The sequence below is a fragment of the Eretmochelys imbricata genome, chromosome 19, assembly GCF_965152235.1.
Source record: "Eretmochelys imbricata isolate rEreImb1 chromosome 19, rEreImb1.hap1, whole genome shotgun sequence".
Classification (NCBI taxonomy): domain Eukaryota; kingdom Metazoa; phylum Chordata; order Testudines; family Cheloniidae; genus Eretmochelys; species Eretmochelys imbricata.
The window spans coordinates 7098692-7125521 of NC_135590.1; the positions used below are offsets into that span (position 1 = coordinate 7098692).

The following is a 26830-nucleotide window of genomic DNA, read 5'->3' on the forward strand; positions in this document are numbered from 1 at the left end:
GGGGTTACGTTCCGCAATCAGCGCGTAAAGCGAAAATCACGAATAGTCAAAATTACTTTCAGTGTAATGGCGGGCGGAATCACCTGCACTACAAGTACAGTATTTAAATTTTTTTTTTCTCGCTGACTGCGCAAAGCTGAATTCGCATATGTTAAATGTGCGTAAGATGAGACTCGCCTGTAACGTATCTTAATTAAAACTATCTTTAGATAAAATTCTTTTTGAGGAAAAACCTATCCAAAAAATCCGATTTAAATAAAAAAAAAATCATTGATTTTTATCCACCCTGGCCACAGGTCATTGTAAAATAGTCTCCTTCACTGCCCATTGCAGCCAATGGGATCTGAGAGTGGTCAGCGCCTCTGCATATTAGGTCCTAGATGTCTCCGGTGGACACTCAAAATTTGCAGGTGTTTTTGAACATTTAGGCCTAAATGATTTACCCAAGGGTCAGGAGGCAGGAAATAGAACCCAGGAGTCCTGGCTCCCAGGCCTGTCCTGTGCTCCAGCCATTAGACCAGCTTGTGAGATAAGGACATGAAAATCTTTTCACGTAAGTGATGTCCTCCTGAAAGTGGCCTTAGAGTGAACGGTGTGTGCTGTAAAGGAGAGGGTGTGTTTGGGTGTGGCTGTGAGCAGGGGCAGGTAGAGAAGCGAAGGTGTGATGGGTGAGGAAATGGAGGTGACCTTGGGGGCGGCTGGCCTGTGCTATCCCAGAGTATGAATCGTGGGTGAATGGATCACCCCTAGAGGAGATGTGTATAGGTGAGAGGTGAGCAGACTCAGCATGTGTGTTGCCTGAAAGAGTCAGCGTCCTTCCCAGTGTGGAAGGAGCTTGTTAGGGTAGCTAACTCTGCCCAAGCCACCTAACTGGTTATTTAACTGGCTCTAATGAGAGGCAAAATGCTGGGATCTTAATTCCTGTGCAGTGTGGGCCCTTCCTAGCCAGCAAATGCCATGCGAGGAGCCATGAGGATGAAGCTCACAGAGCCCCCCTCAGTCTCCTTGGAGCCTCTGGCCTTTGGTCCACTTCTGGTAATGGGACCTGCCCTTGCTGCTGCGCCCAGTGCAGAAAGGAGAGGATTTCACAGAAAATGGTTTGAGCTGCTTTGAAACAGGGTCTTGGACAAACACTGGGGGTCGGATGCCCCAGTGGCACGGTTTCAAGTCTCAGCAGGGGTGTCTCCGCCCTTCTCCTGTCTTGAAATAGGTGGAGTCCCAGACCGTTTGCTGTGAGCTGGGCTCTGAGACGTTTAACAACTCAGGTCAGATCCCATGGTGTTTATCCATGGCCAAAATCTGCCCCCTCCACCACTGCTGTGCAGCAAGCTTTCCACTAGCCCTCCAGTTGGCTGCTTCCTCTACCTAAGAAGTGGCTAAATTTTGGTGTTCTATATAGGCTGAGGGCTTTGGGATCCCCCTTATAATGTAAGATACACGTCTACGGGGATTTTCAGAGAAGCACTTGCAAACCGTAGCTAATCAGCTTTCCAGCTGCCCTATGTAAATGCACATGGCTTGGGACCAGATGGTGATGGTCACCATTTTGAGAGAGAGAGAGAGAGAGAGAGAGCTGGGTTGTGATGGGAGCACCAGCTTTGCCCTTTGCCAGGAAACGGCTTTGAGAACCGGAGCAGGTGGTAGCACAAGTCCCCTAAACAGGGACATGCTCACCTTGCCTCTGTTGTAACTTAGATGCTACAGTATGCCTGGAGGGAGATGATGATCTCCCCATTTTACAGAAGGGGAAACTGAGGTACAGAGGGTGACTTCTCCGAGACCACATGGCAAGTCAGTACGTGAGATGGAAATAGATGAAATTGCATAGAGCTGAGTTTTGCTGAAAGCCCTGCTCTAAGACGCTCTTTATTGTAGCTATTCCTTTCCTCTTGTAGCAAACACCTGCAGCATAGCCCCTAGGCCAGTTGGACAGCACATTTCTCAAGAGAATTTCCATTTCTTTAGCTTTATTCAGATTTACAGCAGGATCCAAAGGGGATCACCAATTCAGTTACAGCAAGAAGGCTGCAGGAGGAAGACAGACAGACAGACAGACAAATGCACACACCCTGGCTGGTTGTACATGTGAGCACATCTGCATGCCCTTGGTCAGTATCCTGATGCATGCTGCAGAAACAAGCCCATGAGGGATTGTGTGTCAGCAACAGCCTATCTGGAGGCCCTGCAGGTTGCATGCAGCATCTCTTGTCCTGGACTGGGGGTGAGTGATGGTGCTGAGATTGAAGGGAGAGACCTGGTTGTGTGTGGCGAGCCCCGAGGCTCCCAGGACTGAGCATTGCAGAGAAAGATAAACTGGCTTTTCCTCTACTTTAATCTCTCTGGTCCTTGCTGCTCCCCATCTCCACCCCCTTTGACTAGCCTCCCCAACAACCCCTGCTTTTCGTTTTTCTCCCGCGAGTCAGTGGTGGTGGAAGGGGGCTGACTGAACTGGGTGTTTCCCTGCCTCCTGCTGCAGGATCGTTTGCAGAGGGAGCAGGCAAGTTGAGGCATTGCGGTGGAAATGATTGAGATGGATGTTTGGAGGCTTCTCCAAAAGCTGAGTCCACTGAAAGCTGCAGAGCACAGAGAGTTCAGGCCTAGGTCTGGCATGAAACATAGTTTCTCTCGCTCTAGAGAAACACCGAGCGAGCCCTTGCGTTTACTTATTCCTGAGCTAGTAGCACTGTCCCAAGACATGCAAACTCCGGTCAGGCAACTGCCGGCTTCCACCGTGCAGCTGTGGGACTGGGTGGAGCCCCTCCCCACCTCCCTGAGCAGTGCCTGTTCCTGACTCAGCACCCTTTGCTGTTCCCGACCTGGCATCCCACAGCTCTGCAGAGGCTCCTCAATCCTAACCTGCACTTACTTCAGTCTTGGATCCCTCCTGCAGCCGCAGCTCTGCCAGTGGCCCTCAGTTCTGATCAGCATCTTCTCCAGTTCCAGTCCTGCTCCCCCCAGTGCCCTGCCAGGGCGCTTCAGTTCTGACCTGCAGCGCCCTGTCTGTCCTGGCTCTGGGTCTCTCTACAGCAGAGCCTGCCAAGCCCCAACTCTCTCTCTCGTGAGTTTAGGCTCCTGGAAGTGAAAGGCTGGGGCTGTAACTCACTGTGATGCTCCGTCCCCAGGGGTGATCAGCGGAGAGGTCTCTTCATCCTGCTGTGTGGGGTGCAGCCCCCCATACCCCGCTGCTGTTGGCCTGGGGCTGCAGTGGCTAGAGTCCATGGCACCCTTTTGCTTTACTCCAGGCCTGGTGGGTAGCTGCTCTGTCCTGTGTGGTACTGGCATGCAGAGAGCTAGACTGGAGCTGCCTGTGCCCCAGTCGGAGTGATTAGAGCCGAGGCCGAGGCTGAGGTTGCTGTGTTTGGGTCAGGCCCCACGGTGCTGGTGGCTGTCCGCTTTTGCAAGCTCTGTGTCCGCAGCAGTGACTCCAGATTGATTTGCACCAAGTAGCACCTCGGTTGCAGATTCGGCTCTGTCTCATTGTGACAACCAGGGAGGCACTGACGAGTGTTGGGCACCCCCGTCAGTGGGACCAGCTGGATGCCTCCCAAACCAACCTGCAGCCTCTGTTCTGCGCTTTCTTAGCCCTGCATTGTAGTCTAGACCTTTGCCTCCGTCTGCTGAGCCTGTGCCACAAAGGAGAAGTGGCTGGGAAGCAGAATTTCCTCTATATTTTTCAGTTAAATTCGCTTTCAGGAATTGCTTAGAGTCAGTGCAGGGCTCCTGGCAGGCATTTGGATGCCTGTGTGTGGCACATGGTAGTGTCCTGCTGCTGTCGTTGTGCATTCTATGTATTGTTGTACAATACAACTGTATTGTTGTAATCAGCTGTATTGTTGTGTAACTGTGAGCTGTGGACCAGGTGCCCTGCTCCACCCCAGAAGCAGCTGCATCTCAGGGGTGGGTGGAATTATTCCTGTTGGTGATTGTTGGTACGGTCTATAAAGTGCCTTCTGTCTGAGAAGAGCTAGAGGAATGGAAGACTCCTCTCCTTCTCCCGTCAGTGGTCCAAACCAATCTTTTCTGTGTAATCTCTTCCCAGCTGTCGAGGGGATTTAGGCAAAATTTCCTTCCTTTTAATATTTTGAGTTATTTTATTAAATAACCTCTTTTTAAAAGCAATACTTAAGATTTCTCCAGTTTTTCTGATGCTGTACTCCTGGGCAAAGCCTTAGTTAACACAAAGGTCAGGTTGAGAATGTATTAATCTGAGCATTGTGTTTTCCAAACACAAAGACCAAACACAGACGTTCAGCCTGAATATCTTTTGTTTCAGATGAAGCATAACCACAAACAAGAAAGAACAAAAGCAAAGCCTCCAGGAGAGAGCCCAGTGTGTGTGGGCACCTTTGTGACAATCTGCACTGAACTGAACACAAAATGGCTGCCTCCCACACTAGACAGTAGAGGCCTTAGAGAAGTAACGGTGCAGCTCGGGTGGGTGCATGAGCACGATGGGCTCTGTGACCTGTAGATGGGTGAATGGCAATGTTTGGGGCCTGTATGGCCAGCTGAGATCCAAGATGTTGGAATCTCTTGAATCTTTACGTTTGGGCCTGCACTTCCGTTGGTTCAGAAGCGAGAGCCAAAGTCCCAGGTTAGGAGGGAATATTGGGGTTTGTGGCTGGGTCTATCAGAGTTGTTGCAAAGTTGGCTTTTAAAACCGGCTTATTGGTGCTCTCTTTGCACCCTCCCCACGGTGGTTCTCCCCAGAGGAGCGCTTCTATCTCTCTACTTTGGGGTGGGGCCAGATCCCAAAGTCCTTCTCAAGCCAAGCTCTCTCGTCAGTCGTCGTTTGCCTGAGCTAATGGCCTCTGGATCCACTCCAAGGAGACTGTGCCCGAGATACCTTCCAGCATGGGGAGGCCAAGGTTTCCTCATCCAGAAGGATTTCTCTTTCTGCTCCTTCGCCTCCAGTCTGGGAGCTCATGTGAACCAGACACATGGTTCTCTGAACTGGAGCTTACTTACTTAGTGTATCCAGCCGGTGTGTACTGGCTGGGATGAGCAAATCCAGGGCAATTCACCAAGGACGTATGGAGAGTGAGATGCCAGTTACATCTGGACATGTTGCTACCAGCACAGGCTGCAGCTGGATTAAATTCCTCAGCCGTGAAACTCAGCAGCTTCCACTAAAGGCTCAGACTTCTGTCTATCTGTCTCCCCTTTCAGCTGAGTTTCTGCGTCTCGCTGGTCCATTTCCTAGGTGAGCCCGTATGAGTATTACGGAGCTGGGATTCTACCCTGCCGTATTTCTAGCTGTGCTGTACGTAAATACAGTGCACTGGTAGGGCCATACCTACAACCCTTGTTTTTCTGGGAATGGAGTACTGGGTGTTGTAGAAAGGGCAGCCGTGGCCATATTAGACTCTAGCAGCCACATAAGGTACCGAGAGAGAACCAGAAACCCATGCTTTGAGCATGTAAACCCAAGGGCCTGACCTTTTGCGGTTATTAGAGATCTCGTGGCTCTGCGTATGTGGGAAGGGGCGTTGGCGCCGGTGTCCTGGTCACGTTACAATTGGGATAATTATATCCTGCCTGTGCAATTTCAAGTGGATGCAGACCTCTCCTTCACTTCATGCCCTAAGCTGCTGCTGTTCACTCCTGTTGCTGCACCTGCAGCTGCCATGCTCCACTCTAGAGCTGGCTGCGTTCCCGTGATCAGGGATGGGATTCCTACAACGTGTGTCGAGTAATGTTTGCAAAGCACTGTGGATCCCTGTGCATGAATGGGGCTGCCTGAGCTTAAAGGTCAATGTCCATGGTCTGTGTATGCATGGAGGAATAGCCTTCTAGGAGCTACGGACCCGATTCAACACAGCACTTCCGGGAATTCCCCTGAATCAGAAGGAACTGCTCATGGGAGCATGTGCTTAAGTGCCTTGCTGGACGGGGGGCCTATTTGGGAGAGCCAGAGACCATCCAATGGCTTTAGTGCTGAGGTGGGAAACGTTGGGATGGGTTTGTGACTAACGCAACTCTTTTCTGCCGTAGCAAGGGAGAGTAGGTTGGACCCTAAAGTGGAACATGTTTTCTGGGCCGCTGACACAATGGGCTGTCACAGTTGCTCCCCGGCGTGGCAGCCAGCTGATGAGCTTGGTTCTCCTGTTCAGTCGGTGCAGGGAGAGCTGAAGTCTTCCGCTGTGGATGCCCTTCTGCTTCCCTGCAGCGCTGGATAGTACCAGGGGCAGCATCTCCTTTGGCAGCAATGCCTGCTGTTTGCCATGGCTGACGTCATGGCTCATGATGTGTTGCAACAGCAGCCTAAGGAGAGGAGTAGGGCAGCATTCAACACAGCACGTGGCTCCTCGCTTTGTGCATTATCAGCCCTTTTTATTGTAGTGCATTCTACTTAGGCTGTGAAAACAACTGGGCTTCATCAACCCGCAGCTAACGCCGCCCTTTGTGCAAGTGTTCATTTAGCAGGGCCCAATCACACGCTGACGTTCGAGGGTGTCTGGCTTTTGGCTTTGACAGGAGCGGGGCGGGGGGCATGGTGAGCTCAGAGAGAGGGAAACTTGTTGGAGAGTGCGATGCAACGACCGCCCCGGCCATGCAATGTACCAGCATCCGCATGGGTTCCGCTCAGAGGGAAGTTGTTCTAGGCAAGATGCCACTTGGCTGTGGGTAGCTCTGGCTGTGTGTTGGCTGATGGCATGCACAATGTGCAAGGCGCTGTCCATATGGGAGGGAAGTACAGTCCCTGCCCTGCAGAGCGGCAAAGCTAAGGGGTGCGTGACGGGGGAAGAGCTGCCTGTTCACGCTGTCCACCTGCACATGGATTCCTGTGCAAAGCTCTGCATCTGCTTTGGGGAACTCCTTTCCATCTGCCGCTGTGTCTAACCGGGTAATTAAATGGCACACACCAGAAAGCATGTTTGGACTCAGGAACTGGCAGGGGTGGGGAAATGGGATGTGTGGGAGGGTCTTCTCCCTGGAGGGGGAAGCGAGGCGAGAGTTTTGGGAATCTCCTCCTGCAGAAAAAAATATTTGGAAACTGCCTGCCATTTAGTGCAAAGCATCATCATGAACCAGAGATCAGAGGCCTCCTGGCTGGGGCGCTTTAGGAAGATCCAGAGACCAGGGGTGAGCCCCAGCAAAGGCAGGGAAATCTATCCCTCCTACCCCACTTTGAACACGGCCAAGGGAGAACCCAGCCGCCCCCAGTACAGTGAGCTGAGTGTACCCTGCTGCTCCTGATGCTCTGGAGGAGATGCCAGTGCTCTGTTCTCATTGGCCGTCCCCAATCCCATTACAGCTAGGGTGGAAATCAAAAGAATTCCACATGCTTTCCAAGGGATTAGGGGCTCCCGCTCCCCTCCCCTGGCACTGTCTGCCCTCCACCTGCATCAGGCAAGGGCTGTGCAGCAGAAGGTGCTGTCCCCAAGACAGAATGGCGTTTCTGCATGTTTTAAAATAAACAAGCTTTACTAGAGTGGGGGGGGGGGGGGGCGGCACGGGAACGGACGACGACTGGAAAGTGTGTTGGCATGGACATTTCAGTTAAAACTATCGACTCGCAGGGAGTTCCATTTTCTGGGGACGTGCAGTTAATAACAATAATCAGCAGCTCTTATAGCTCTGTTCATCAGCAGATCTCAAAGCGCTTTACAGAGGAGGTCAGTGTCGTTATCCCCACTTTCCTGATGGGGAAACCAAGGCACAGAGAGGGGAAGTGACTTGCCCAGGGACAGCCAGCAGGCCAGTGGCAGAGCCAAGAATAGAACCCAGGTCTCTTGGATCCCAGCTCTATCCACTAGGCCTCTGAAGTGAAGGACAGGGAATTAAACCAGTAAACAGGAGTGGAGCCCTTGTAGTAATAGTAGTTTGATGCACTGGCTTATTTGTGCATGCCATTGTCTTCTAGTAGTGGATGTAATCCGAACTGCTCCGCTGCGTGTCATAGACCCTGTACTGTGAACAGCTGTTGGAGATTCTTTAGCTCATTGTAGGGGCTTGGTTTCCGCTGGCATGAGGTTCCCAGTGACCATGGTGTGTAGCATATTGACAGCACGTTCCTAGGGAATGTGAATTTGCTGATACTTGGCACTTAGAGCTTTACATCAGTCAATCCCACTGGCTTGGGAGTCACTGATTACTGTCATCACCTCCCATTTTACACATGGGATACCAAGGCACAAAGTGGTTAGGTGACTTGCCCAAGGTCGTGCTGCAGGTTGGCAGCAGAGCCAGGGGTAGGACTCGGGAACCTGACCCTGATTCCCTGCCCCATTCTCAAACCACTAGTTAATGCTGCCTCTTTCCATACTCCTGTTTTCCCAAGGAAATAGGAATCCCCACCACCTGGGTAACAGCTGTCTCTTCCTAGCTTGGCCCAGTGCCTTCTGGATGAAGTTTCAGTTCCGTCCCCTGCTCCTGACAATTTTGGGACATGTCCTTCACTCCCTACAGTGTGATCCTGCTGGAGCATGAGCTGTATGTTGGACATATGGACTCATCACGCAGACTAGGCTCTGGCTGGAATGTAGTGCTGGGTCGAGGCAGAGTGAAGCAGCCACGCTGTTAATATAGCGACCTCAAGGACACATGCTCCTGGCAGGGATCCAGCTTGTCTGATGCTGTCAACCTCTGTCCTTTCTCCAAACACTGAACAGGACGGAGCCATCGGTGATACGTGTACAAACAGCCCCATGTGCTCCCCGTCTGGGACATGTGCCTGACCCATCTGGCAGTGCCGAGGAATCCCACAGGAGCATGTCTGTAAGGTCTGCAGGGAAGGCCCTCTGAGCCCTGTGTCTAAGGGCTGGGGGAAGCAGGGAGCGGTCACCCAAGGGGGCAGAGACATCTTACGTACCAGGACTTACAAAAATGAGCCTCAGAACTGGGGCTGAAGATGAATCTCCAGAGGGACTGGAGCTGAAGCCTGTGCAGGGTGGGGCTGTAGGGTACCCTGGGGAAGAGAAGGGGCACAGAGAGCCCTCGGCTCCCTTCCTGCCCTGGGCTCCTCTCCCACCCCCAAATGCTTGGCCCTCCGGCCCCCTCCTCCTCAGTGCTCGCTGATCCCAGCTGCCTGGTGTCCTTCCCACACCCTGTCAGGCATTGTTTCCCCCTGGATGAGGGACACTGCAAGGGAGAATTAGCAGACTCCCCTTCTGTCTCTCCACACTGCAGCTGCAGCCAGCCTCTTGCACTTTTCCTTGGGTTGTGCAACAGACCCAGCCCTCCCCGCATGCCAGATGGTGCTGGCCTGTCCTTCCCGGGGATCCTCTCTCCATAGTCCTGATGAATATTCAGCAGTGAGACAGAGGTTCAGCTCCCCAGAAGAGCAGAAGGGGTGGGGGTAGGGCCATGCCAGCCAGTGGGAATGAACTCAGCGATGCCCATGCGAGGGGAGGGGAGCAGAGCTTGAGAGGAAGGGACCCCAGTGCTGGAGAGGGGCAGAGAGGAATGCTGGGGAATGCTGACAAGCGAGGGGCATGCACCATTGTAGGGAACAGGTCCGGGAGGTGTGGGGAGGGCTTGTGGTCTGGTTTGGTTGCCAAGACCCCTGGGTTCTATTCCTGGCTCTGCCAGACTCTGCGTCACCCCCTGGGCAAGTCATAGCGCCTTGCTATGCCTCAGTTTCCCCCTCTGGAAAATGAGGATAATTCTGATCTGCCTCTCAGGGGGCTGTGAGGCTCAGGCCAGGTCCACACAAGAAATGTTTGCTGATCTAGCCGTGGCAGCCGGGTGGTGGTTGGGTTTCGTATGGCATTTCTAAACTGTCCAAGGCCCCCGGGTAGGCGCAGTTATACTGGCCCCAAAATGCTTTTGCAGACACAGATTATGTTGCTCAGAGAATCAGTATAAGCTATACCAGTGGGAGCACTCTTTTGCCGGTATAAACTGTGTCTTCACATGGGGGGCTTAGCAGGATAACCCTGCCAGCAAAGCTTTCTAGTGTAGCCCTGGCCTTAGCCAGTGTTTGTCAAGTGCTCCAAGCTTATGCTCTAATAAATGTGTTAGTCTCTAAGGTGCCACAAGTCCTCCTGTTCTTTTTGCGGATACGGACTAACCCGGCTGCTACTCTAAAGCTCCATGCATGTCTGTGTTAGTTACCCTTCGCGCTTTCCTCCCACTTTGCAAGCCCTCGTTAGTGCTGAGAGGAGACAGGTCAGCATCATTTTCCAGATGGGGAAACCGTGGCAAAAAGTGGGGCTGTGGCTCACACAGGATCACAGGGAGTCAGTGGCAGAACCAGGAATAGAATCCAGGAGTCTAGTCATTAAACAGGCTCCCCACTGTATAGGTGTTTCTGTAGTACCTTCAGGGTCTGCGACCCACAGGGGTTTGGCGGGGGATGGTTATCAGACCGTGGGGTTGCTAATAATTCCCCAGTTCCCTCTCCCCGAGAGCCTTCCAGACTCCTTGTCCCCACATGTGTCCAGGCAGGGACAGCCCCCAGGCCAGCGTGTTCTTGGGTCATGCCCTCCCTGGAGTACCGCCGGTCACTTGGGTGGGACAGGCCCCGGGCAAATGTCTCCCTATGCAGGAGTGGGGTGGAGGGATGTCCTGCTCAGCTCGGTGACGAGGTGTCCTGCACACCCCTCTCCCCAGTTAAAGAGAAGTCGGCCCAGTATCTGAAGGGAGGCTGCTCTGCTGGGGTGTGCCCGCTGACTCAGCACTAGGGCCACTCTCATCCCTCCTGAGCTAGTCGGTTAGATCTGCTTTGGGGTCGTTTTTCTGTATTGTCCCATCCCCCAGTGCTATCCGAGAGCTCGGAGGGGGCGGGGGGGAATGATTGTGCCAACCAGGGTTAAACTGCCTAGTGCTCTGGGAACAACCGTCCAACCCCCTGCCCATCCCATCCCATGTCTGTCTGTCTCTATCCATCCAAGCCTGGGGATAGTTACTCCTGAGCTGGGTCTGCCTCATCGCACTGGTCTGTGCCAAAGGCTTGCCCTTAGTCCAGGAAAAGCCCCTGCTACTCTGGACGCCAGAGTGGAAGTTCCAGCTGAAAATCTGCTAGCTCCTGACAGCTGGCAACTTGGGTTTGGAAGAGAGCAACAGGTCTGCTCCCTCCAGCAGGGCCCAGTGAAAGGGCTCACTGGAATTTCCATGGGCACAGGCTGATGGCTCCCCTGGCTTTCCCAGGCCCCTCTAGGTGGGAGCTGGGATCAAGCCCCATGGCTCCCTCTTGCCTTTGCTCTGCAGCCCATACAGGCTTGTTCCTGCTGGGCTGTATCGCTCCAGGCAGCTGCTCTGGATTTAGTTTCCTGGAAGCCGGGCGGGTGGGAAGCGTTTGCTGAACTCTTCCCACTCTGGATACAGCATCTGTGCTCGGGGACAGACACTGGGCCTGGAGGGGAGGAGGGGGTGCAGGGGAGGGGCTGCTTTTCTTTTTCAATGAATTAGCTGTGCAGTTGGAACAGCGGGGGCCGGTATTCACTCCCCTGCTGGCCTCCAAGGAGATGCAGAGATCCGGGGAGATGAGATCCCTCCCCCCACTTCGCCCCGCTCCTCTCCCTGTCCTTGAGTTCACACTTCTCCAGCCCCGCTCTCTGTATGGAGGCTGCTGCACTGGCAGCGTCTCTGTGCGGCTGGTTTTTTGCATCTTCCTGCCGGATCCCGAGGCACAGATGAATGTGAAAGAGAGAAACAGCAGAAAGCGCCAGGGATGCTGAATGCTGGGGGGCAGCTGGATAAAGGCAGCAGCCTCAGCTGGGACCCCTGGCGTGGCAGGAGTTCTTGGCTGCGTAGCCCCATCTCTGGAGGGTCCCTTGGTGCCAGAGCCCGCCAGTCGCCGGGATGGTGGTTTTCCTCAGCAGAAACCTGCCCTCCCTCCTGGCTCTGTTTAAGAAGAAAGGTGAGTACAGCCTCGGTGGGACGAACCCTTGTCCTTATGTAACCCTGGCCATAGGCGATCTCCAAGCATGAAGCCTCCCTGCCCCCCTTGTGTTGTGGGGCTGGGCTGGCTCCCCGGCATGGTGCGAGAAGGATCCCGTTCTAGCTGGCTGCCTCTCTGGATCGGGCAGGGAAAGGTCACCCCAGCAGTGGCTGCTCTTGTTAGGAAGTTAACGGAATAAACCAGCGAGCTGCTTCCTGCCTGAAGATGACTCGCAGGGTGTGCCCAGGCTGGGGGAGCGATTGTGCTGAAATCACAGCAGTGAAGGGCTTGTTTGGGGTATGCACGGTCTTATGGGGGTGGACCGGGGTCCTGGATGAAGGCATTGGCCCTGGCGGGGAGTGTGAGAGGGCTCCTGGGTCCCATAAACTGGGTTGCGTGTGCTTTGTAGTCTGTGTCCCAACTTATCCAGGATGCTTTGGCCCTGCTGTTTCTGCCCATGTCCGACCCTGCGGCTGGCTGGCTGGCTGCAGATGCTGCCTGGCTGGGAGAGAATCTCTTTTTCTGTGCGGCTTAGCAGGGCGGAATCCTTTCTATTGTCCTGTGTCCTTTCCCCATTGTGCAGATCTGGAGCTGCTGCAGCAGTCCGTATTTCATCTGCCTGGCTTTTAATCTGAGTGCATACATGGGGTGTGTGCAGCCGTGGCAGAGATGCTGTGGAGGAGGGGTGGTTCTCTAGCTATTTGGGTTAGAGGCCCTGTGTGTGTGCGCCCTGAAGACGGGGTGACTGGTGAAGAAGACACTGGGAAGTGTGTGCAGGGGGACGGTCGGTGCCTCTGTGGTGATTCCACGGCCTCGGTCAGCTACTCATCCTCTCCCGTCCTTTCTTCAGCACAAAGTTGTTTTTCTCTCCACTGCTGCAGGGCACCTAGAATGAGATGAGCCGGAATAGGCAAGAAATGTAGGCTGAAGGGGGAGAGCCTGTTGAGCTGACTCAGCACCCGCCTATCTCCCAGGGTAGACAGTGGGAAGCGTGACCCCCCACAGAACTCCTCCAGGGCAGGTTACTTAGACTCTGGAGCCCGGGACAGCTAGTGAGAGCCAGCTGCTGATGCCTCAGTCCACTGAGCGCTGTGTTCATGGAGGCTGTTTTGAGATGAGAATCTAGCGTGCTACCACAGGGAAGGGGATGATTTCACTGGAATGGGGTAGGAAGTGTGGCCTAATAGATAAAGGAGGGGACTGGAAGTTAGGAGATCTGGGTTCTGCTTCTGGCTCGACTGGCTGGGTGACCGTGCGCCAGTCGCAGCCTCCCTCTGTGCCTCAGTTTCCCCATTTTTAAAAACTGGGTAAATACTTCCCTGCCTCACAGGGGGATTGTGGGCTCAATTAATTCCTGTGTTTGAGGGGCTTTGAGATGCCTGGTTGAAGTGCTGTAAGGGGTGTAAATGCTGAGGTGCGAGGAGAATCTTCTGCTTTATTTACTTGTTTTGCTTCAGATTCCCACCCCCTCCCCTGCCAATTATCTCCTTTGCTGGTGGCAAACCCGCGTCCAATGTACAAACTCGCTTTCCCTTGACAAGGATGCTGGTAGATGGTTGGGCCCAGCGTCTGCACCCCCAGCTTTGTCCTTCTCAGGCAAGTGAGGATGAAACCTCCCCAGCGTTGGCAGCATTTGGGAAACCTGTCTCCACTGTATCGATTTGTTGCTAAGCTGAGAAAAGGCAGGTGGGGGGTGAGGTGTTCAAGGGCAGCCTGGAGTCAGCATGTAAAAGGCTTCAGTGTACTAGTAATTAGTGGGGTGAAGTAGGGCAATGACCTGGGCTAAGAACCAGCCTGGACTCCTGGGTTCTATTTCCAGCTCTGCCTGTGATTGGCTGGGACACCTCATTCAGAGATTAATTGATTCCAAGGCCAGAAGGGACCATGAGATCATGTCGTCTGACCTCCTCCGGAGCACAGGCCAGAGAACTTCCCCCCAGTTCCCCCTGCATTGGGCCCTATAACCTGTGTTTGACCAGAGCATCTCTTCCAAAAAGGGAGTTTTGCTCTGAAGATGACATCGGGGCAAGTCCCTTCACCTCTCTGTGGCTTGGGATAATAATCCTCCCCTCCCTCTGACAGCATCCGAGGGTGAAGTAGGGTTCGGAGATATAAGTGCTACCTGCCTGGAGAGAAGAGGTGCAAAGCTGAGGGAAAGTGTGAGATGATGGACAGAAAGGAGAATGTGGGAGGAAGGCCTTGGGGAATGGGAAGGAGAGAGCCAGTTCGGAAGGTGCGTGGCTGGGGTGGGAACTGATCTTCAAACACAGAGTTTGGTAGGTCCCAGTTATTGTCCTGGTCATCAGCCCTTTCCCGCCTTCATCTCGGCTGGCTGTGAGAAGCCCAGGGAGAATACTCTGAAGTCAGTGCTTCCTCCTTCCAGCCGGGTAGGAGAAATGAGTGCAAATTTCTGGTGTGGATAAATAAGGCCTTATCTATGCACGCAAGTTGTGCCGCTGTAGGCATAGCGGGATAGTTACAGCAATACCAACCCTCTAGGGTGGATGCAGATCTACTGGTATGAAGGTGGTTTTACCATGTACCGGTCTCTTCCTGTACGGGAATAGCTATATGGGTAAAATTGCCTCCACAGTAGGACTTGCTCTGGTACAACTACTGATAGAAAATCACACCCCTAACCGACAGCTATACTGGTACAAAATCTGTGTAGACAAGACAAAGGAAGTAATATCCAGTAACTGGAGCAGGGGGTTGGGTCTCAAAGCCCCTAGGCTCTGTTCCTGGCTCTTCCACTGACTCACTGTATGACTCTGGGCATGTGATTTGTGCCTCAGTTTTCCCATCTGTGAAATGGGGATATTTATCTGGGAATAAATCCCACTGTAGCCAGTTAGTGACAACTTTGAATCCTGTGCTTAAACCCTGCAGCTGCTCAGAACTTCACAGAGACTATGGGGATAGAAAGTTGGTCCTCCTGTTTCATTTCCAATCCACAGGCCCCTGCCACTTGAATGTAAGGAGATTCTCTTTTAGTTATTGTCCACATAGGGACTATAACTCAGTTGAGCTATTTCGATTCCTCCTAGCGGAAGACAATCATGCCCCCCAAAGCTAGTTTATTACAATATATAGCAACTTTGTGGGGAAGAGAGGCAGTTATGATGCTTACTTAGTGTTTGTAATGTGCTTTGAGATCCTCAGATGAAAGGGGTTGTATAATAAGGACAACGGATTATTGGTCATTTATTGGCTCAAAGTTGCGCTATAAATAGCATATCAATACTATTATTAGGAGTGTATTTAAGGGCCTGACTGTTTCTCAAGGTATTTTGATCACTAGGGCAGCAGTAAATCAGCCGGCAATTACCCTCTACCCTCGAGATAATGCCAGACAGCCCTCTGGTCCCATCCTGCAAGGCACTGGGCACCCTCTGCTCCCATTGGTTTAGGATTGGCTCCTTAGTCCCTGAGGTGGCTGCAGCTCCCAGAGATGAAGTTGCAGGCTTTGGGGCTCTGTGGAGGGCTCTCCCCCGTGCTGATGTGGCCTGTCTCTTTAAGCTGCCCGGAGCTGCTGGCTCATTTGGTTTGTGTGCAAGGTGCACAGATATTTCTGGTCTCAGTCATGTGATACACCCCGGGGAGCTTTCACTTATTCAGTGCATTCATTTTAAAGGCACAGGATCCACTTCCAAAAGAGCAGAGTCAGACCTGCAGCCTCCCGCTGCCAAAGCCAGGGGCTGGTGGGGAAGGTATCAGGTCACCTCTGCCAGCACAGGGCTGTAAGAGGAGCTGCCAATGAAGGGATCTGCTGCAATGGATACCGGAAATGCAAAAGCCCTGGACTCGCCTAGCTGGCTTGCTGATTCCTGCTGGCATCGCAGAGTCAGAAATGCCAGGCCATGGGGATACAGACTCCAGCAGAGGAGGGATGCCAAGGGGAGTGTGACCGGAGGAGGGGTTCCTGGAGCAGAGACTGCGGCCAGGGCTACGCTATAAACGTACATCGGTGGAATTACGTCGCTCAGGGGTGTGAAAAATCCACCCCCCAAAGCAATGCAGTTAGGCCGACCTAACCGCTGGTGTAGGCAGCACGAGGGCGATGGGAGGGCTTCTCCCGTCAGCATAGTAGTGTCTTCACTAACGTGCAACAGCTGCGCAGCTGCAGCTTGTTAAGTGTAGACCTGCCCTGAGCACTGACCTTCCCCAGCAGGGCCAGGCCCTCAGCTATCTAGCTTTGCCTCTAGCTTTGTCAGGGAGAGCGAGTTAACCCTGGCCGTGCCCCGCAAGGGCGATGGAGATCCTCTTAATGCTTAGGAAGGATGCACCGAGCAGGCACTTGAGAGATCTGGGGTCAGTTCCCGGTTCTGCCACAAGTTGCTGTATAATGCACTGAATCTACCCTGAGCCTCAGATCCTGTCTGTACAGGATGGGATGGCCCCTCCCTACCTGCGGCCGGGCTGTGAGGGGCTCGCATGGCTGGATGGGCGTTGGGTGGAGTCCTAGGGGTGAAGCAGGAGTCGTCGGCATCCCACTGGTGTGGCCAGGGGTATGTGTGAGCAGGACCAGGTGGGAGCGAGAGAGCCTAGGCCTCCAATGAATCCAGGGGACTCACGCCTGCTGCTTCCCCAGAAGTCCCCCAGTGCCCCCCTATTTGCACATCTGCTTCTATTTGGGCTCCCCCCCACGTTCTGTAATGCACTCTCCCCTCTGCACCCCCCGGCCCCCAACCGGGGCACCAGGATTCCTTCAGGCCGGGTGGCTGCCCCGCTCTGCTTCCGTCTTACTGACAGTCAGTCAACCAGGAGCGAGGGTGGGAACAAATAGTTGTCCCCGATGAAGTCACCGCACCGGGAAGCTGTGAGTGTGAGGGCAGCTCTTGCTGTCTCCTCCCCGTCCCAGGAGCCCCGGCTGCAGGTGCTGGGATGTGGTGGTGCAAGGCTGATTCCTTTTGCCTTCCCAGGCTCTGCCAAGGCTGAGAACAAGAAGAGGCTGAATGTCCAGTACAAGGCGGGAGCGGAGCAGCCCGACAATGTCTTCTTCCCCAGCAGCCGCCCGCCGCACCTGGAAGAGCTGCACAACCAGGCTCAGGCAGGGCTCAAATCTCTGCAGCACCAAGGTACGATCCGTCCCCCACGGGGCTGCTTGTCCGCTCCAGGTACTCTGCTCCTGCTTTCACCTGAACATGCATCCAGGGGGAGAGGGTCTCCCAGGGGGTGGGGCAGGCCCAGGTGCTCCCTGGGGATACAAACGAGGCACGGCACGCCCTGGTGTGAGGCAAGCGTCAGAGGACGCAGCACTGGTGTAGCCAACACACTGAGGGGAGGAAGAGTCAAAGCAGGAGGGGGTCACATAAATCTGACACCCCCCCCCGGCCCCCACCCCCCAAATCTCACTCTCTCACACAGGCCCAGTATATATGTTCCAGCAGCCTGCACCCACCCATGCTGCCACCCACACCCCCCCGCGCCTGCTTCTTGGTTGGACAGGCGGGGCTGTGGGTGGGCTGTTTTTGTGTCTGACCAGAGTCCAGTCACTGTGGGCCTGGCAGAGAAGGTGGAGTGGTTGCAGCTGGGGGGAAGGGGGCGTATTGATCTGCAGGACACGCAGGGCCAGCGTCACCTGCTGTCCCCCAGCCCTGCTCTGGGCTGCTCCGTTCCTGCGCCCCAAGGCCGGGGCCTCCAGGCACAGCCGTTCCGCCAGCCGACAGTTTGATGGGACTCCTCCTCTCTTACATTTTCCTTAGGGATTTTTTTCCATCTTTCCTCTTCCAGAAAAACAAAAACAGACCAGAAGTGGCTGGGACTACGGAGACAGCAACAGCATCCAGGTGGGTGACTGCCCTCACCCCACCCGCCCCTGCCCGTGGTTCTCTGGGCTAGGGTGCTGGTTGGCATGCAGCGCACTCTGCTGATACACAAAGCAGTCATTGCCCCTGCAGTGGGGGCAGGTACAGTGCTGGGCGGGGAATGTTCCTGGGTGCTCCCCCGCCCCCATCATGGGGAAGGCCTGGGCATCCCCGAAACATTGTCTCTTGGGTGCCTTCCCACTCACGCTGGGTCTAAAAGAGCCTGGCGGTGAGGGAGCATCCTGGCAAGCAGCTTTTAGGGGGCGATGGCCGAGGAAGGGAAACCCTGGGGGTTCAGGAGGGACACAAGGAGCTGAGAGATGTAATCAGATGCTGTGGCACTAAGAAGCAGCAGGACGTATGAGCTGATAGGGCTGAGTCCTGGTGCATGCTTTTCTGTTCACTGGAGTTATTCCCTTAGGTTTAGCTTGGCAGTAACTAGTGGTGGGGAGGGCCTGCCCAACTGTGACCCACTTGGCCCCATGTCCACAGATCCTCCCCAGTCTCTAACAGCCAAAAAATGCCCACCCCTTTGGCCAAAGTTTGGTTTCAGCCTGTCTCTGGGCCTCTGACCCTCCTCCGCCCACGCCCTTCCCACTCGTAGAGCCTCACTGCGTGTATTTGCTCCAACAGCTGACTGGTTTTTTGCTTTCGTAACCCCTTTGGTGGCAGATTGAGAGGCAGAAAGCTGAGAAGTGAGACTGTAACTCAGTAGGGCAGACAGAGCCACTGGGGAAGGCAAACCTGAGACCTCTGTCCTACACAGTACCTCAGATAGAGCCCTGTGGGGCAGGTTCTGAACTCCTCCATATCAAATGTTTGAGGGAATTTGGAGAAGAGCAGCAAATATGATTCATATGCTGGCATGGTTCATCTAAACGTATCCAGCTGGGCAGAGGCTAAGTGGAGGGTACCTTTGTCTTCGGCAGCATAATGCTCGCTATGCCTTGTGAGAGAGGGATTATCATCTCTGCTTTGCAAAATGGGGAAACTGAGGCAGAAAGCAGGTAAGTGACTTGGCCAAGGCCAGCCAATTAAGCCACTGGAGATGGAGCCCAGATCTCGTGACTCCCAGCTTGAACGACAAGACTATTCGTATTGGCTGCAGACACCCCAACTGCAGACCATTGATTTGGTTGCCATATTATCAAGCAAGGAAAATGTAGGTTGAATGTCAGGATGTATTTCCCACAGATAGGGTCTGCTGGGCTATGAAATGGTCTCCCAAGGGAATTTGGGGGAGCCCCAGAGCTGGCGATGTTGGAAATGAGACTGGACAAAGCTCTAGCAGAGCAATGCAGCGCTGGGCTGCGAGCTAGCAGCCTTAATGCCCGTGAGTGTGTAGATGGGGGAGGGAGGAGGCACAGAGAAGAGGAGGGGAAGATGGACAGCGTGGTGGTTTTCAGAGAGAGGCAGCAGAAATAAACTGCAGGGTGTTGCTGGCAAATGCAGCTGCCCATTTGCCAGCTGGGATTTTGTGCTGCTGTTTCACCCAGGGAGGGGGCTCTGGGGTCCCGCTGCGGCAAATTGCAGCTCCACCGCTGTGCAATTGTTTGCATCCCTCCCAATGCCCTTCCTAATCATCTACAGCCAGGCTGCTCCCTCATTCCCATCTGGCATGTTCGAGAGGCACTCCCCTCCCTTGGGCAGAAAGAGATGAAATCCGGGAAGCTCAGGGTGCACGCAGTGGTGCCAAGGGCTGGGTGGAACTCTCCTTCTGGCTCACACCAGGGTTATGCCAGTTTGGCTGCACTTCGCTTGGGAGCCAGGTTAAATTCAACTGCAATCAGTGCATCCCCAGTCAGACAACTGCAGCTGGCCACTCGCTGCTAAGGGCTCATTTTCACGGGTAGGTGAAGTAGGCAGCGCCATCTGGTGCCAGGTCAGGTCACTGCTGGGCATTCATTCCCTCTTGCTGGGCCCTCTCTGTCAAGGGGGCCCAAGGGCTGGCTGAACGCAACCTGGGGCAGAGGGCTTTCCCGCCTGCCCTCTCTGGCCCCATTTCCTAGTTGGGAGGGTTCTGCCTGCATGCAGATGGGGCTGACTCATAACACTGGGCCTCCGAGAAGTTTTATGTCTTCAGAGTGCGTAGCTGCTGAGTCACTTTCTGGCTGAGAAGGGGCCCAGTTGGGGGACTCTGATGCTGGGGAGCGGCTTGCACAAGGAGGGAGGCATCTGTTCCTATAAGGCTCAGGACTTATTTGAACCTGTTCTCCTTCCCACGCAGTCTTCCCACACCTCTACGGAGGAGGATGAGATCTCCTTCCGAAGCAGGACCCAGTCGTGCACAACGGAGAATGCCTCCGAGGATGCCCTCTCCATCCGCTCGGAGATGATCCAGAGGAAAGGTACTAGCCACGGGCGGGGTGGGAGTTTTGGGGAGGGTGAGCCATCTCAGCAGTCTGCTCTGGCGAGAGTGAAGCACAAAATCCAGCCGAGACGTGTGAGCTGGGGTTTGGGTGGCCTGAGGACTGCTGGGTGATTCCACAAGGGACATCAAGCCTGTCCTTTGGGCCAGAGGTTGCAGCTGAGATGGGGGGAGGGACTGTTCCGGGATTAGGGCAGGGCCGCTGGCAGGGAGTGGTAGTACTCTTCCAAGCTCTGCCCAGGGTAGCTGCCGCTCCCAATAGATTGTGCAGATGTTCGTTGTATGCTCACACAGCTGTCAGGGCTCCACTGGTCGTCCTGAGCCTGGCTCCCCTGCACTGGGGCTGGACTGTGCTCTAGGGCAGTAGCAGGGAGAACTCCTGGCAGAATGACACCGGAATGGTGGGAGATCATTTCCCTGATAGCTTTGTCAAGGTTTACCAGGACTCAGTTTCCACGCAGGCATTCCTTCGTTAGCCCCAATGGCTACTCGGTGTTGATTACATCCAAAGTATCAATATAAACATAAACAGCCTTATATTCGATACCCAGCTACAGTCCATTTGCAAGCATTGGCCAAGATACTTACAGCTGGTTCAGACCTGGGAGACGCCTTCCCATCATGGCATGGCTCCAGAGGGGTAAGGAACGCTCTGACAAAGCAGCCCTAGAACGCGGGGCATTTTGTGCTCTGTAACAAACAAGCGACGGCATTGCTGGTTATTGGACCTTCACTAAACTCAGCTATAGCAGCTGAGAGCTGCACTCTGTTTTCTCCAAGGTTTTCTTCTTATCTCACTTTGCCATATTTTCCCCTGCTACTGGACTAAGCATTTCCTGCCAATTATTCGCTGCACCTGGTGCCCAATTACCCATGTTTTCTTTATTTCTAGTGCTTGGCCCAACCCTTAAATAAGATACCTGGTATTTCCAGGGTTGTTACAAGTTTACCACAAACAGTTCCCCTTTCTTATGGTCTCAGTCTTTTTGGTCACAGACCTGGGGCCTCTCACTCATGGTAAAATCCAACCTCAGTTTAAAACCATTGTTTACTTAGGTCTGATGTGGGTCTGTGTTCCTACAGAGGTGCATACCGTGGGCGGGCGACGTCACAGTGGCTGGTCCCTGCTTACCAGTCTGGGACTTTATTTCATCGTAATTGCATTTCAGGTTCCACCTTCCGGCCTCACGACTCCTTCCCCAAATCCTCGGAGAAGGCAGGGAAGAGGAGGAAGGAGAGGAGGACGACGGTGCTGGGCATCCCCCAGCATGTCCAGAAAGAGCTGGGTAAGGAGGGCAGATGGGCCTTGCTGGAGGGAGAGCTCAGGAACGGTGGCTGCTCCGTGTGCATGAGTGAGCCAGAGTTCTCTCCCTGCTAAGACTTTAGCTCCGGCTCAGCCTAGGAGCTGGCTTATTCCTGGAGGTCCCCCTGCCACCCCTTTAGCAGTGGAGTGTCCAAGGGGCGGCGGGGAGGAGTCAGAGTGTAAGGCAAAAGGGACCACCAGAGCCTCGATCTGACCTCCTGTGTAGCAGAGGCCCTCACCCCATCCAGCCGCGTCACACCCTGCCCGACAAGCAGAAGCAGACCATGGTATTACAGCCCTCAAGAGTCTGAACCCCTGGGTGTCACAGGGAGAGAACAGGCGGACTGAGCTGCACTGAGACCCCGGCCTGGCCAGCGTTGATTAAGTGAGCCCTGCCAGCCCATAGTAACCCCTGTATGCAATCAGCAAGGGCTGCCTGCCCGCCAGGATCGGTTTATAATGATACGGGTTTTGCTCCTATCCACCCTCAGGTCTGAGAAACAGTCACGAGCTGAGGAAACGCCCTGGCAGTGTTTCCCCCAGAGACGGCCCCAGGCAGGGCGGGAGCCCCCCCAGCATGGCATCCCAGCCCTTGGTGAATGGTGACGAGGCAGACGGTGGCACAATCCACATCCCCACCATCAATGGAAACCTGCAGCCCCCACCAGCCCCCAAGGGCGGCGCTCGCATATCCCTGCAAGCCCTGGAGGAAGCAGAGTCAGACGCAGCCATCCAGAGGCACATCAACCGCGTCTACTACGACGACATGCTGCTGGGGAGGAGGACGGCAGCCAAGCTGTCTCCCTTGCTGAGGCCGAAGTCACTGGCTGTGCCGGGCATGACCACCAACGCCAGCCCTCCTCCGGAGCTGCTGGGCCCTGTTATGTCCATTTCCCCCCAGGCCACCTACATGTCCAAGATCATTCCCAACGCCGTCCTGCCCCCCATGGTGGACGTCATCGCGCTGAGCAGGAGCAGCGTGCGGACGCTGAGCCGCTGCAGCCTGGTTTCCTCCAGCCCAGCCTCAGTCCGCTCCCTCGCCCGCTTCTCGGAGCCCGGCGGCCGCAGCCGGGAGCACTCCTCCTCCAGCGACAACTGGAGCCACTCCCAGTCCACGGAGACCATAGTGTCCGACAGCTCCACCATCTCCTCGCAGGGCGGCTCCGACAGCAGGAAGGGGGGGGCTGGGCCGCCCAGTGAGGCGGATACGGCAGGCCGGTCCGACACGGACCAGCTCAGTGTCTACAGTGCCGCGAGCTGCACCAACTCCTGTGCCAAGGCCAGGCCCGCCTACACAGCCCACGGCCTGCTGGCAGCGGGGCTGGGGGGCAGCAGTGGCAGGGCCTCCCCCGCGTACAGCACCGGCAGCATGGCGGGCAGCTCGGACACCGTGAGCGTGAGGAGTGACCGCTCTTCCACGCGCAGCGTGTCCCTCAGGAAAATGAAGAAACCGCCGGCGCCCCCGAGGAGGACCCACTCCCTGCACCAAAGGGCTGAGCAGCAGCAAGCGGTGGGCGAGGGGGGGCAGAAAGTGCTGGGCCTGCCCCCTAAGCCAGATCCCCGACACCAGCGTGAGCCGTGGACACCGTGCCTGGAGAGCCAGAGCCCCCTGGGCGAGGACGAGGTCTTCTCGCCCGGCTCGCTGAGCGAGACCAGCAGCATCCGCTCCGAGAGCCTGGCCTACTCGGCTGACGCCAGCTCCCCCGACGTGTCCCGGTGCAGCCCGGTGCCGGGGGAGAAGCTCCAGAGGGGGGTGGAGGGGGTGGCCGTCATCCTCAGGGAGCAGCAGGCCCCCTCCAGGCAGAGCTCCCCCGAGGGATTCAAGCGCACCATGTCGCCCTCCAGTGGCTATTCGAGTCAGAGCGGCACCCCTACCCTCCCCACCAAAGGGCTTGGCTCTCACGCCTCGTCTCCAGGAAAGAGGAGGCCCCAGCCAAAGAAACCGGAGAGGGTCTGCTCGCTGCAGTCTCCTGTGCTGTCCATCTCCTCCTCCCTGGCATCCTTATCCTCCTCCACCTCCGACCCAGCCCCTGCAGAGACCGTGGCGCCCCCAGCTGGCCCGGCCCTTTCCTTGCAGAGTAGAATGGACAGGTTCATTATTCCTCCTCACCCCAAGGTGCCGGCCCCTATCTCCCCGCCGCCTGTCAAACTCCGGCAGACAGCGCCTTCTGCCAGCCCCGCTGTCTCCTCCCCTGCCCCGAGCATGGCCATCCAGGAGCCCTCGGTGCTTCCCAAGCCCACTAGCAGGTCACCCCCTCCATCTCCTCCACCTCCCTACCATCCTCCACCACCACCAGTGAAAAAGGGTGAGGCAAGCCCAGAGGCCCCCCATTCAGAGACTACTGAGGAGGTGCCTCAGGACCCCTCGTGGCCCCCACCTCCCCCCCCAGCGCTGGACGAGCAGGATCTGTCCATGGCGGACTTCCCTCCTCCAGATGAGGCCGGCTTCTCCACCCTGCCGGAGCCTCTCCCTGTCACTGGAACCGCGGTGTCTTCCTCTGTCGCAGCCCAGCCAGAGCCCACGGGCTCCGAGCAGCCGGCCAGCCTGAAAGCAGCACCCACAGGGGATGGTCCAGGGGCAGCCTCGCTCGCGTTCTCCACCAAAGTCTCCTTGAGGATTCAGCAGCACCAGGGCCTGTTGGCTGGATCAACACTGCCAGCTCCCGCCGTGGAGTTGCCCATGCTGATCACCGTGCCCACATCAGCCGGAGCAACACCCAGCTTGCAGCCTAGCCAGCCCAAGCCTGCAGCGGCTGCAGCCCCACCCCCTGCACCTGCGGCTCCAGCCCCGCCCATGGTTCTCCAGCCTCAAGCAAGCCTTAAGAAGACAACGAATGGCTCCCGGCTGGATCCTAAGAAGGAGCCTGTCTCTCGAAGTAAGAGCAACCCCACGCCAAAGGAGGACGCTAACCTCCCCATCGTCACTCCCTCCCTGCTGCAGATGGTGCACCTGCGCTCGGTCAGCATGCACGCGCCGGCCGGCCCGGGCAAGCAGACGCCTGGCCAGAATGGACAGGGCGCCGATGGCCTAGGGAAGCAGGCTCAGCCTGTCCCCCAGAAACCCATCCGCAAGTCGCTGTCCCTGCGGCGGTCCCCTTCTTCCAAAGACACCGTGCCTTTGAACCAGCTGCAAAATGCCGTACGGCTGAAGACTTCCACCTTGTCCTCCAGAGACGCCCCGACCTCCAGACTGGTGGACAGGACCAATGGCAACAAGCTGACTCTCCCAGGTCACGCGGCCTCTGGCTTGGAGCCCACCGCTGGGGATGCCAAGGACGGCCAGGTGTCCCCCATCCACAAATCACCTGCCTCCACCGCCAGCTTCATCTTCGCCAAGAGCTCCAAGAAGCTGGTCATAGAGACCCCATCTTCCCCGGAGGCTCAGGCCGACCTGAAGAGGAACTTGGTAGCTGAGCTGATGAATTTCTCCGGGCAGCGTTCCACAGTCCCAGCAATGACCCAGCAGGGCCAGGTGCCCCCTGGCAAGTCACAAGCACAGAGGAAGTCCAGCAAGATCCCACCTCCCATAGCCAGGAAGCCTTCACTTGGCATGGGGCAGCGTCAGTCACCTGTGAGCCCAAAGCCGCAGGGGGAGGAAGTGCTGAACTGTTCCCTACCAGACAGTAAAGCAAAGGCTCCCTCGGCCGAAGAGAACAGGACTAAGAGCGAACTGTCTGTGAACGCGGCCCCCGCAGCCAAGAGCAGCAGAGCCGGGCACCTGGCAGGCCCAGAGACGCCATCGCAGAATCCCCCTGCACAAGGTACAGAGGGATTGGGGAGTGTGGGAGAGGAGGTGCCGATTGGAAAATGCAGGGTGTAACAGGGTAGTGTAGGAGCCAGGCAGCTTCTCATTTCTGCCAGTGCACCCCAATCCTGACCAATGTTCCCTCTAATTTTTGACAGGCCATGTGTGCAAAAAATTTCTTCAGTGCAAATTGAGCTTCTGTGCAAATGTTTGTGCGTGCGGTGTTTCGCCGTGTGTGCGGGGTTTAGGATCTGTGTGTGCACACACATGCCCACAGCTTAGAGGGAACCGTGATCCTGACCTGCAGCCCCTCACTCACAGCTATCAATGTACGCCAATCCCAAACTGCAGCCCCTTCACAGCTGTCAATGCACTCCGGTTCTGACTTGCAACCCCCCACTTGCAGCTGTCAATGCACTCCACTCTCAGCTGTTAATGCACCCCAATCCCAACCTGCAGCCCCCCCTCCCCTCCACTGCAGCTCTCCTCCCGCATAACTCTTCTGCTGTCCTGCACTCACCCTGTCTCTCTACCAGCAGGAACAGGGCTAGAAAACAAGACAGAGGATGATGATGGAACCCTCTGGAGAACAGCTTAGTGCTAGGCAGGGATGGTGGGGAGAATTGTGACTTTCTCTGACCCATCTCCTAATGCCTGAATCAAAGGGAGATGAGGAACAAACGTAGCCCTGTTAGGATCCCCACTAGCGCTGAATGTTTGGCCCAGTTTGACCCCATCCCTCTGTCTAAACATCAGTCAGTCCAGAAACAACCTGGCTCAAAGCTGCTCGGAAACAGGCTGACGTGCTAGGAGGTAACTCTGCCTCTTGGGGCAATAAAACCATGGCTGAGGGGGGTTGCACAAGCCCAGGCTCTTCAGGTTTAGAAACCAGCAGCGCCAGGAGGTGGCCACCCTCTTGGCTGACCCCAAGATTGAACCAGGGGCTTCCAGAGCTAAGAGCAGGGGCTAGAGCCCCCAGCTCTGTAACAGGCACAGCCGTTCCGTGGCTCAGACAGAGGGGAGCCTGTAACCCATGCTGCTCAGTGTGCTGGGCTCAGTATAAAAAGCTTGGGCAGGAGGCTGGGGTGGATTTGAAGCAGCTGTCACCCCCACCTGAGCGTCGCCCGGCTCTGACGGGAATTGCTCTCCTTTTCCTGCAGACAAACGGGAAGAGACAGCCTGAAGGATGACGCTGCTGTGCTTGTGCCCTGACCTCCAGGAATACAAATCTCTCTCAGGGACCTGAGCAGGTGAAAGGATGAGCGTGGAGCTGGCACGACTGACTGAGTAAATGGAAGCAAACAGCCTTAGCCTCTGATGGCCTTGATATTTATGCAAAAACTGGTGTTGGTTTCACTTTCTTCAATAATACAGCTTTATTGTGCTTTTTTTTAAAAAAAAAAAACAAAAAACTAAACCAAACCCTGTCCTGGAGTCCAGTGCCTCGCCCTTCACCCGCTGGATTTGCCGGTTTTGTTGGTGCAGGAGGGAAGGCTGCAGAGAAGCCGCTGTGAGGCGTGTGGGGGGGTGTTTTTATAAGACCACGCTGCACCACCTGAAGCATGGCCTCCTGGGTGGGGAGAAGACGGCCTGGCTGGGGACTCGTTTTTCCACGGCGCAGAGGATCGGCTCTGTTCTGTGCACCTGAGACGGCACGAAATCAAAGCACCTCTTCAAAAGAAGCTGAAGGCGCGTCCCCAATGCTACGGACTTCATGGCTGGCTGGCCAAGGAGTTCCTTTGCCGGCTTTGCTGCAGGGGATCTTCTCTCCTCGTGTTCC

The 26830-nt window shown here is 55.5% G+C and overlaps 1 protein-coding gene across 1 annotated transcript in view; it reads left to right on the forward strand.

Moving 5' to 3' along the window:
• The window catches only part of NHSL3 (NHS like 3), a 53401-nt gene extending 27168 nt beyond the window's left edge, over positions 1-26233 (forward strand). The window contains exons 2-7 of the mRNA XM_077838060.1: positions 16750-16905; positions 17561-17616; positions 19862-19982; positions 21172-21288; positions 21797-25066; positions 26211-26233. Coding sequence (XP_077694186.1) covers positions 16750-16905; positions 17561-17616; positions 19862-19982; positions 21172-21288; positions 21797-25066; positions 26211-26233 — 3743 coding nt within the window. The remainder of the gene's footprint in view (positions 1-16749; positions 16906-17560; positions 17617-19861; positions 19983-21171; positions 21289-21796; positions 25067-26210) is intronic.
• The last annotated feature ends 597 nt before the right edge of the window (positions 26234-26830 follow it).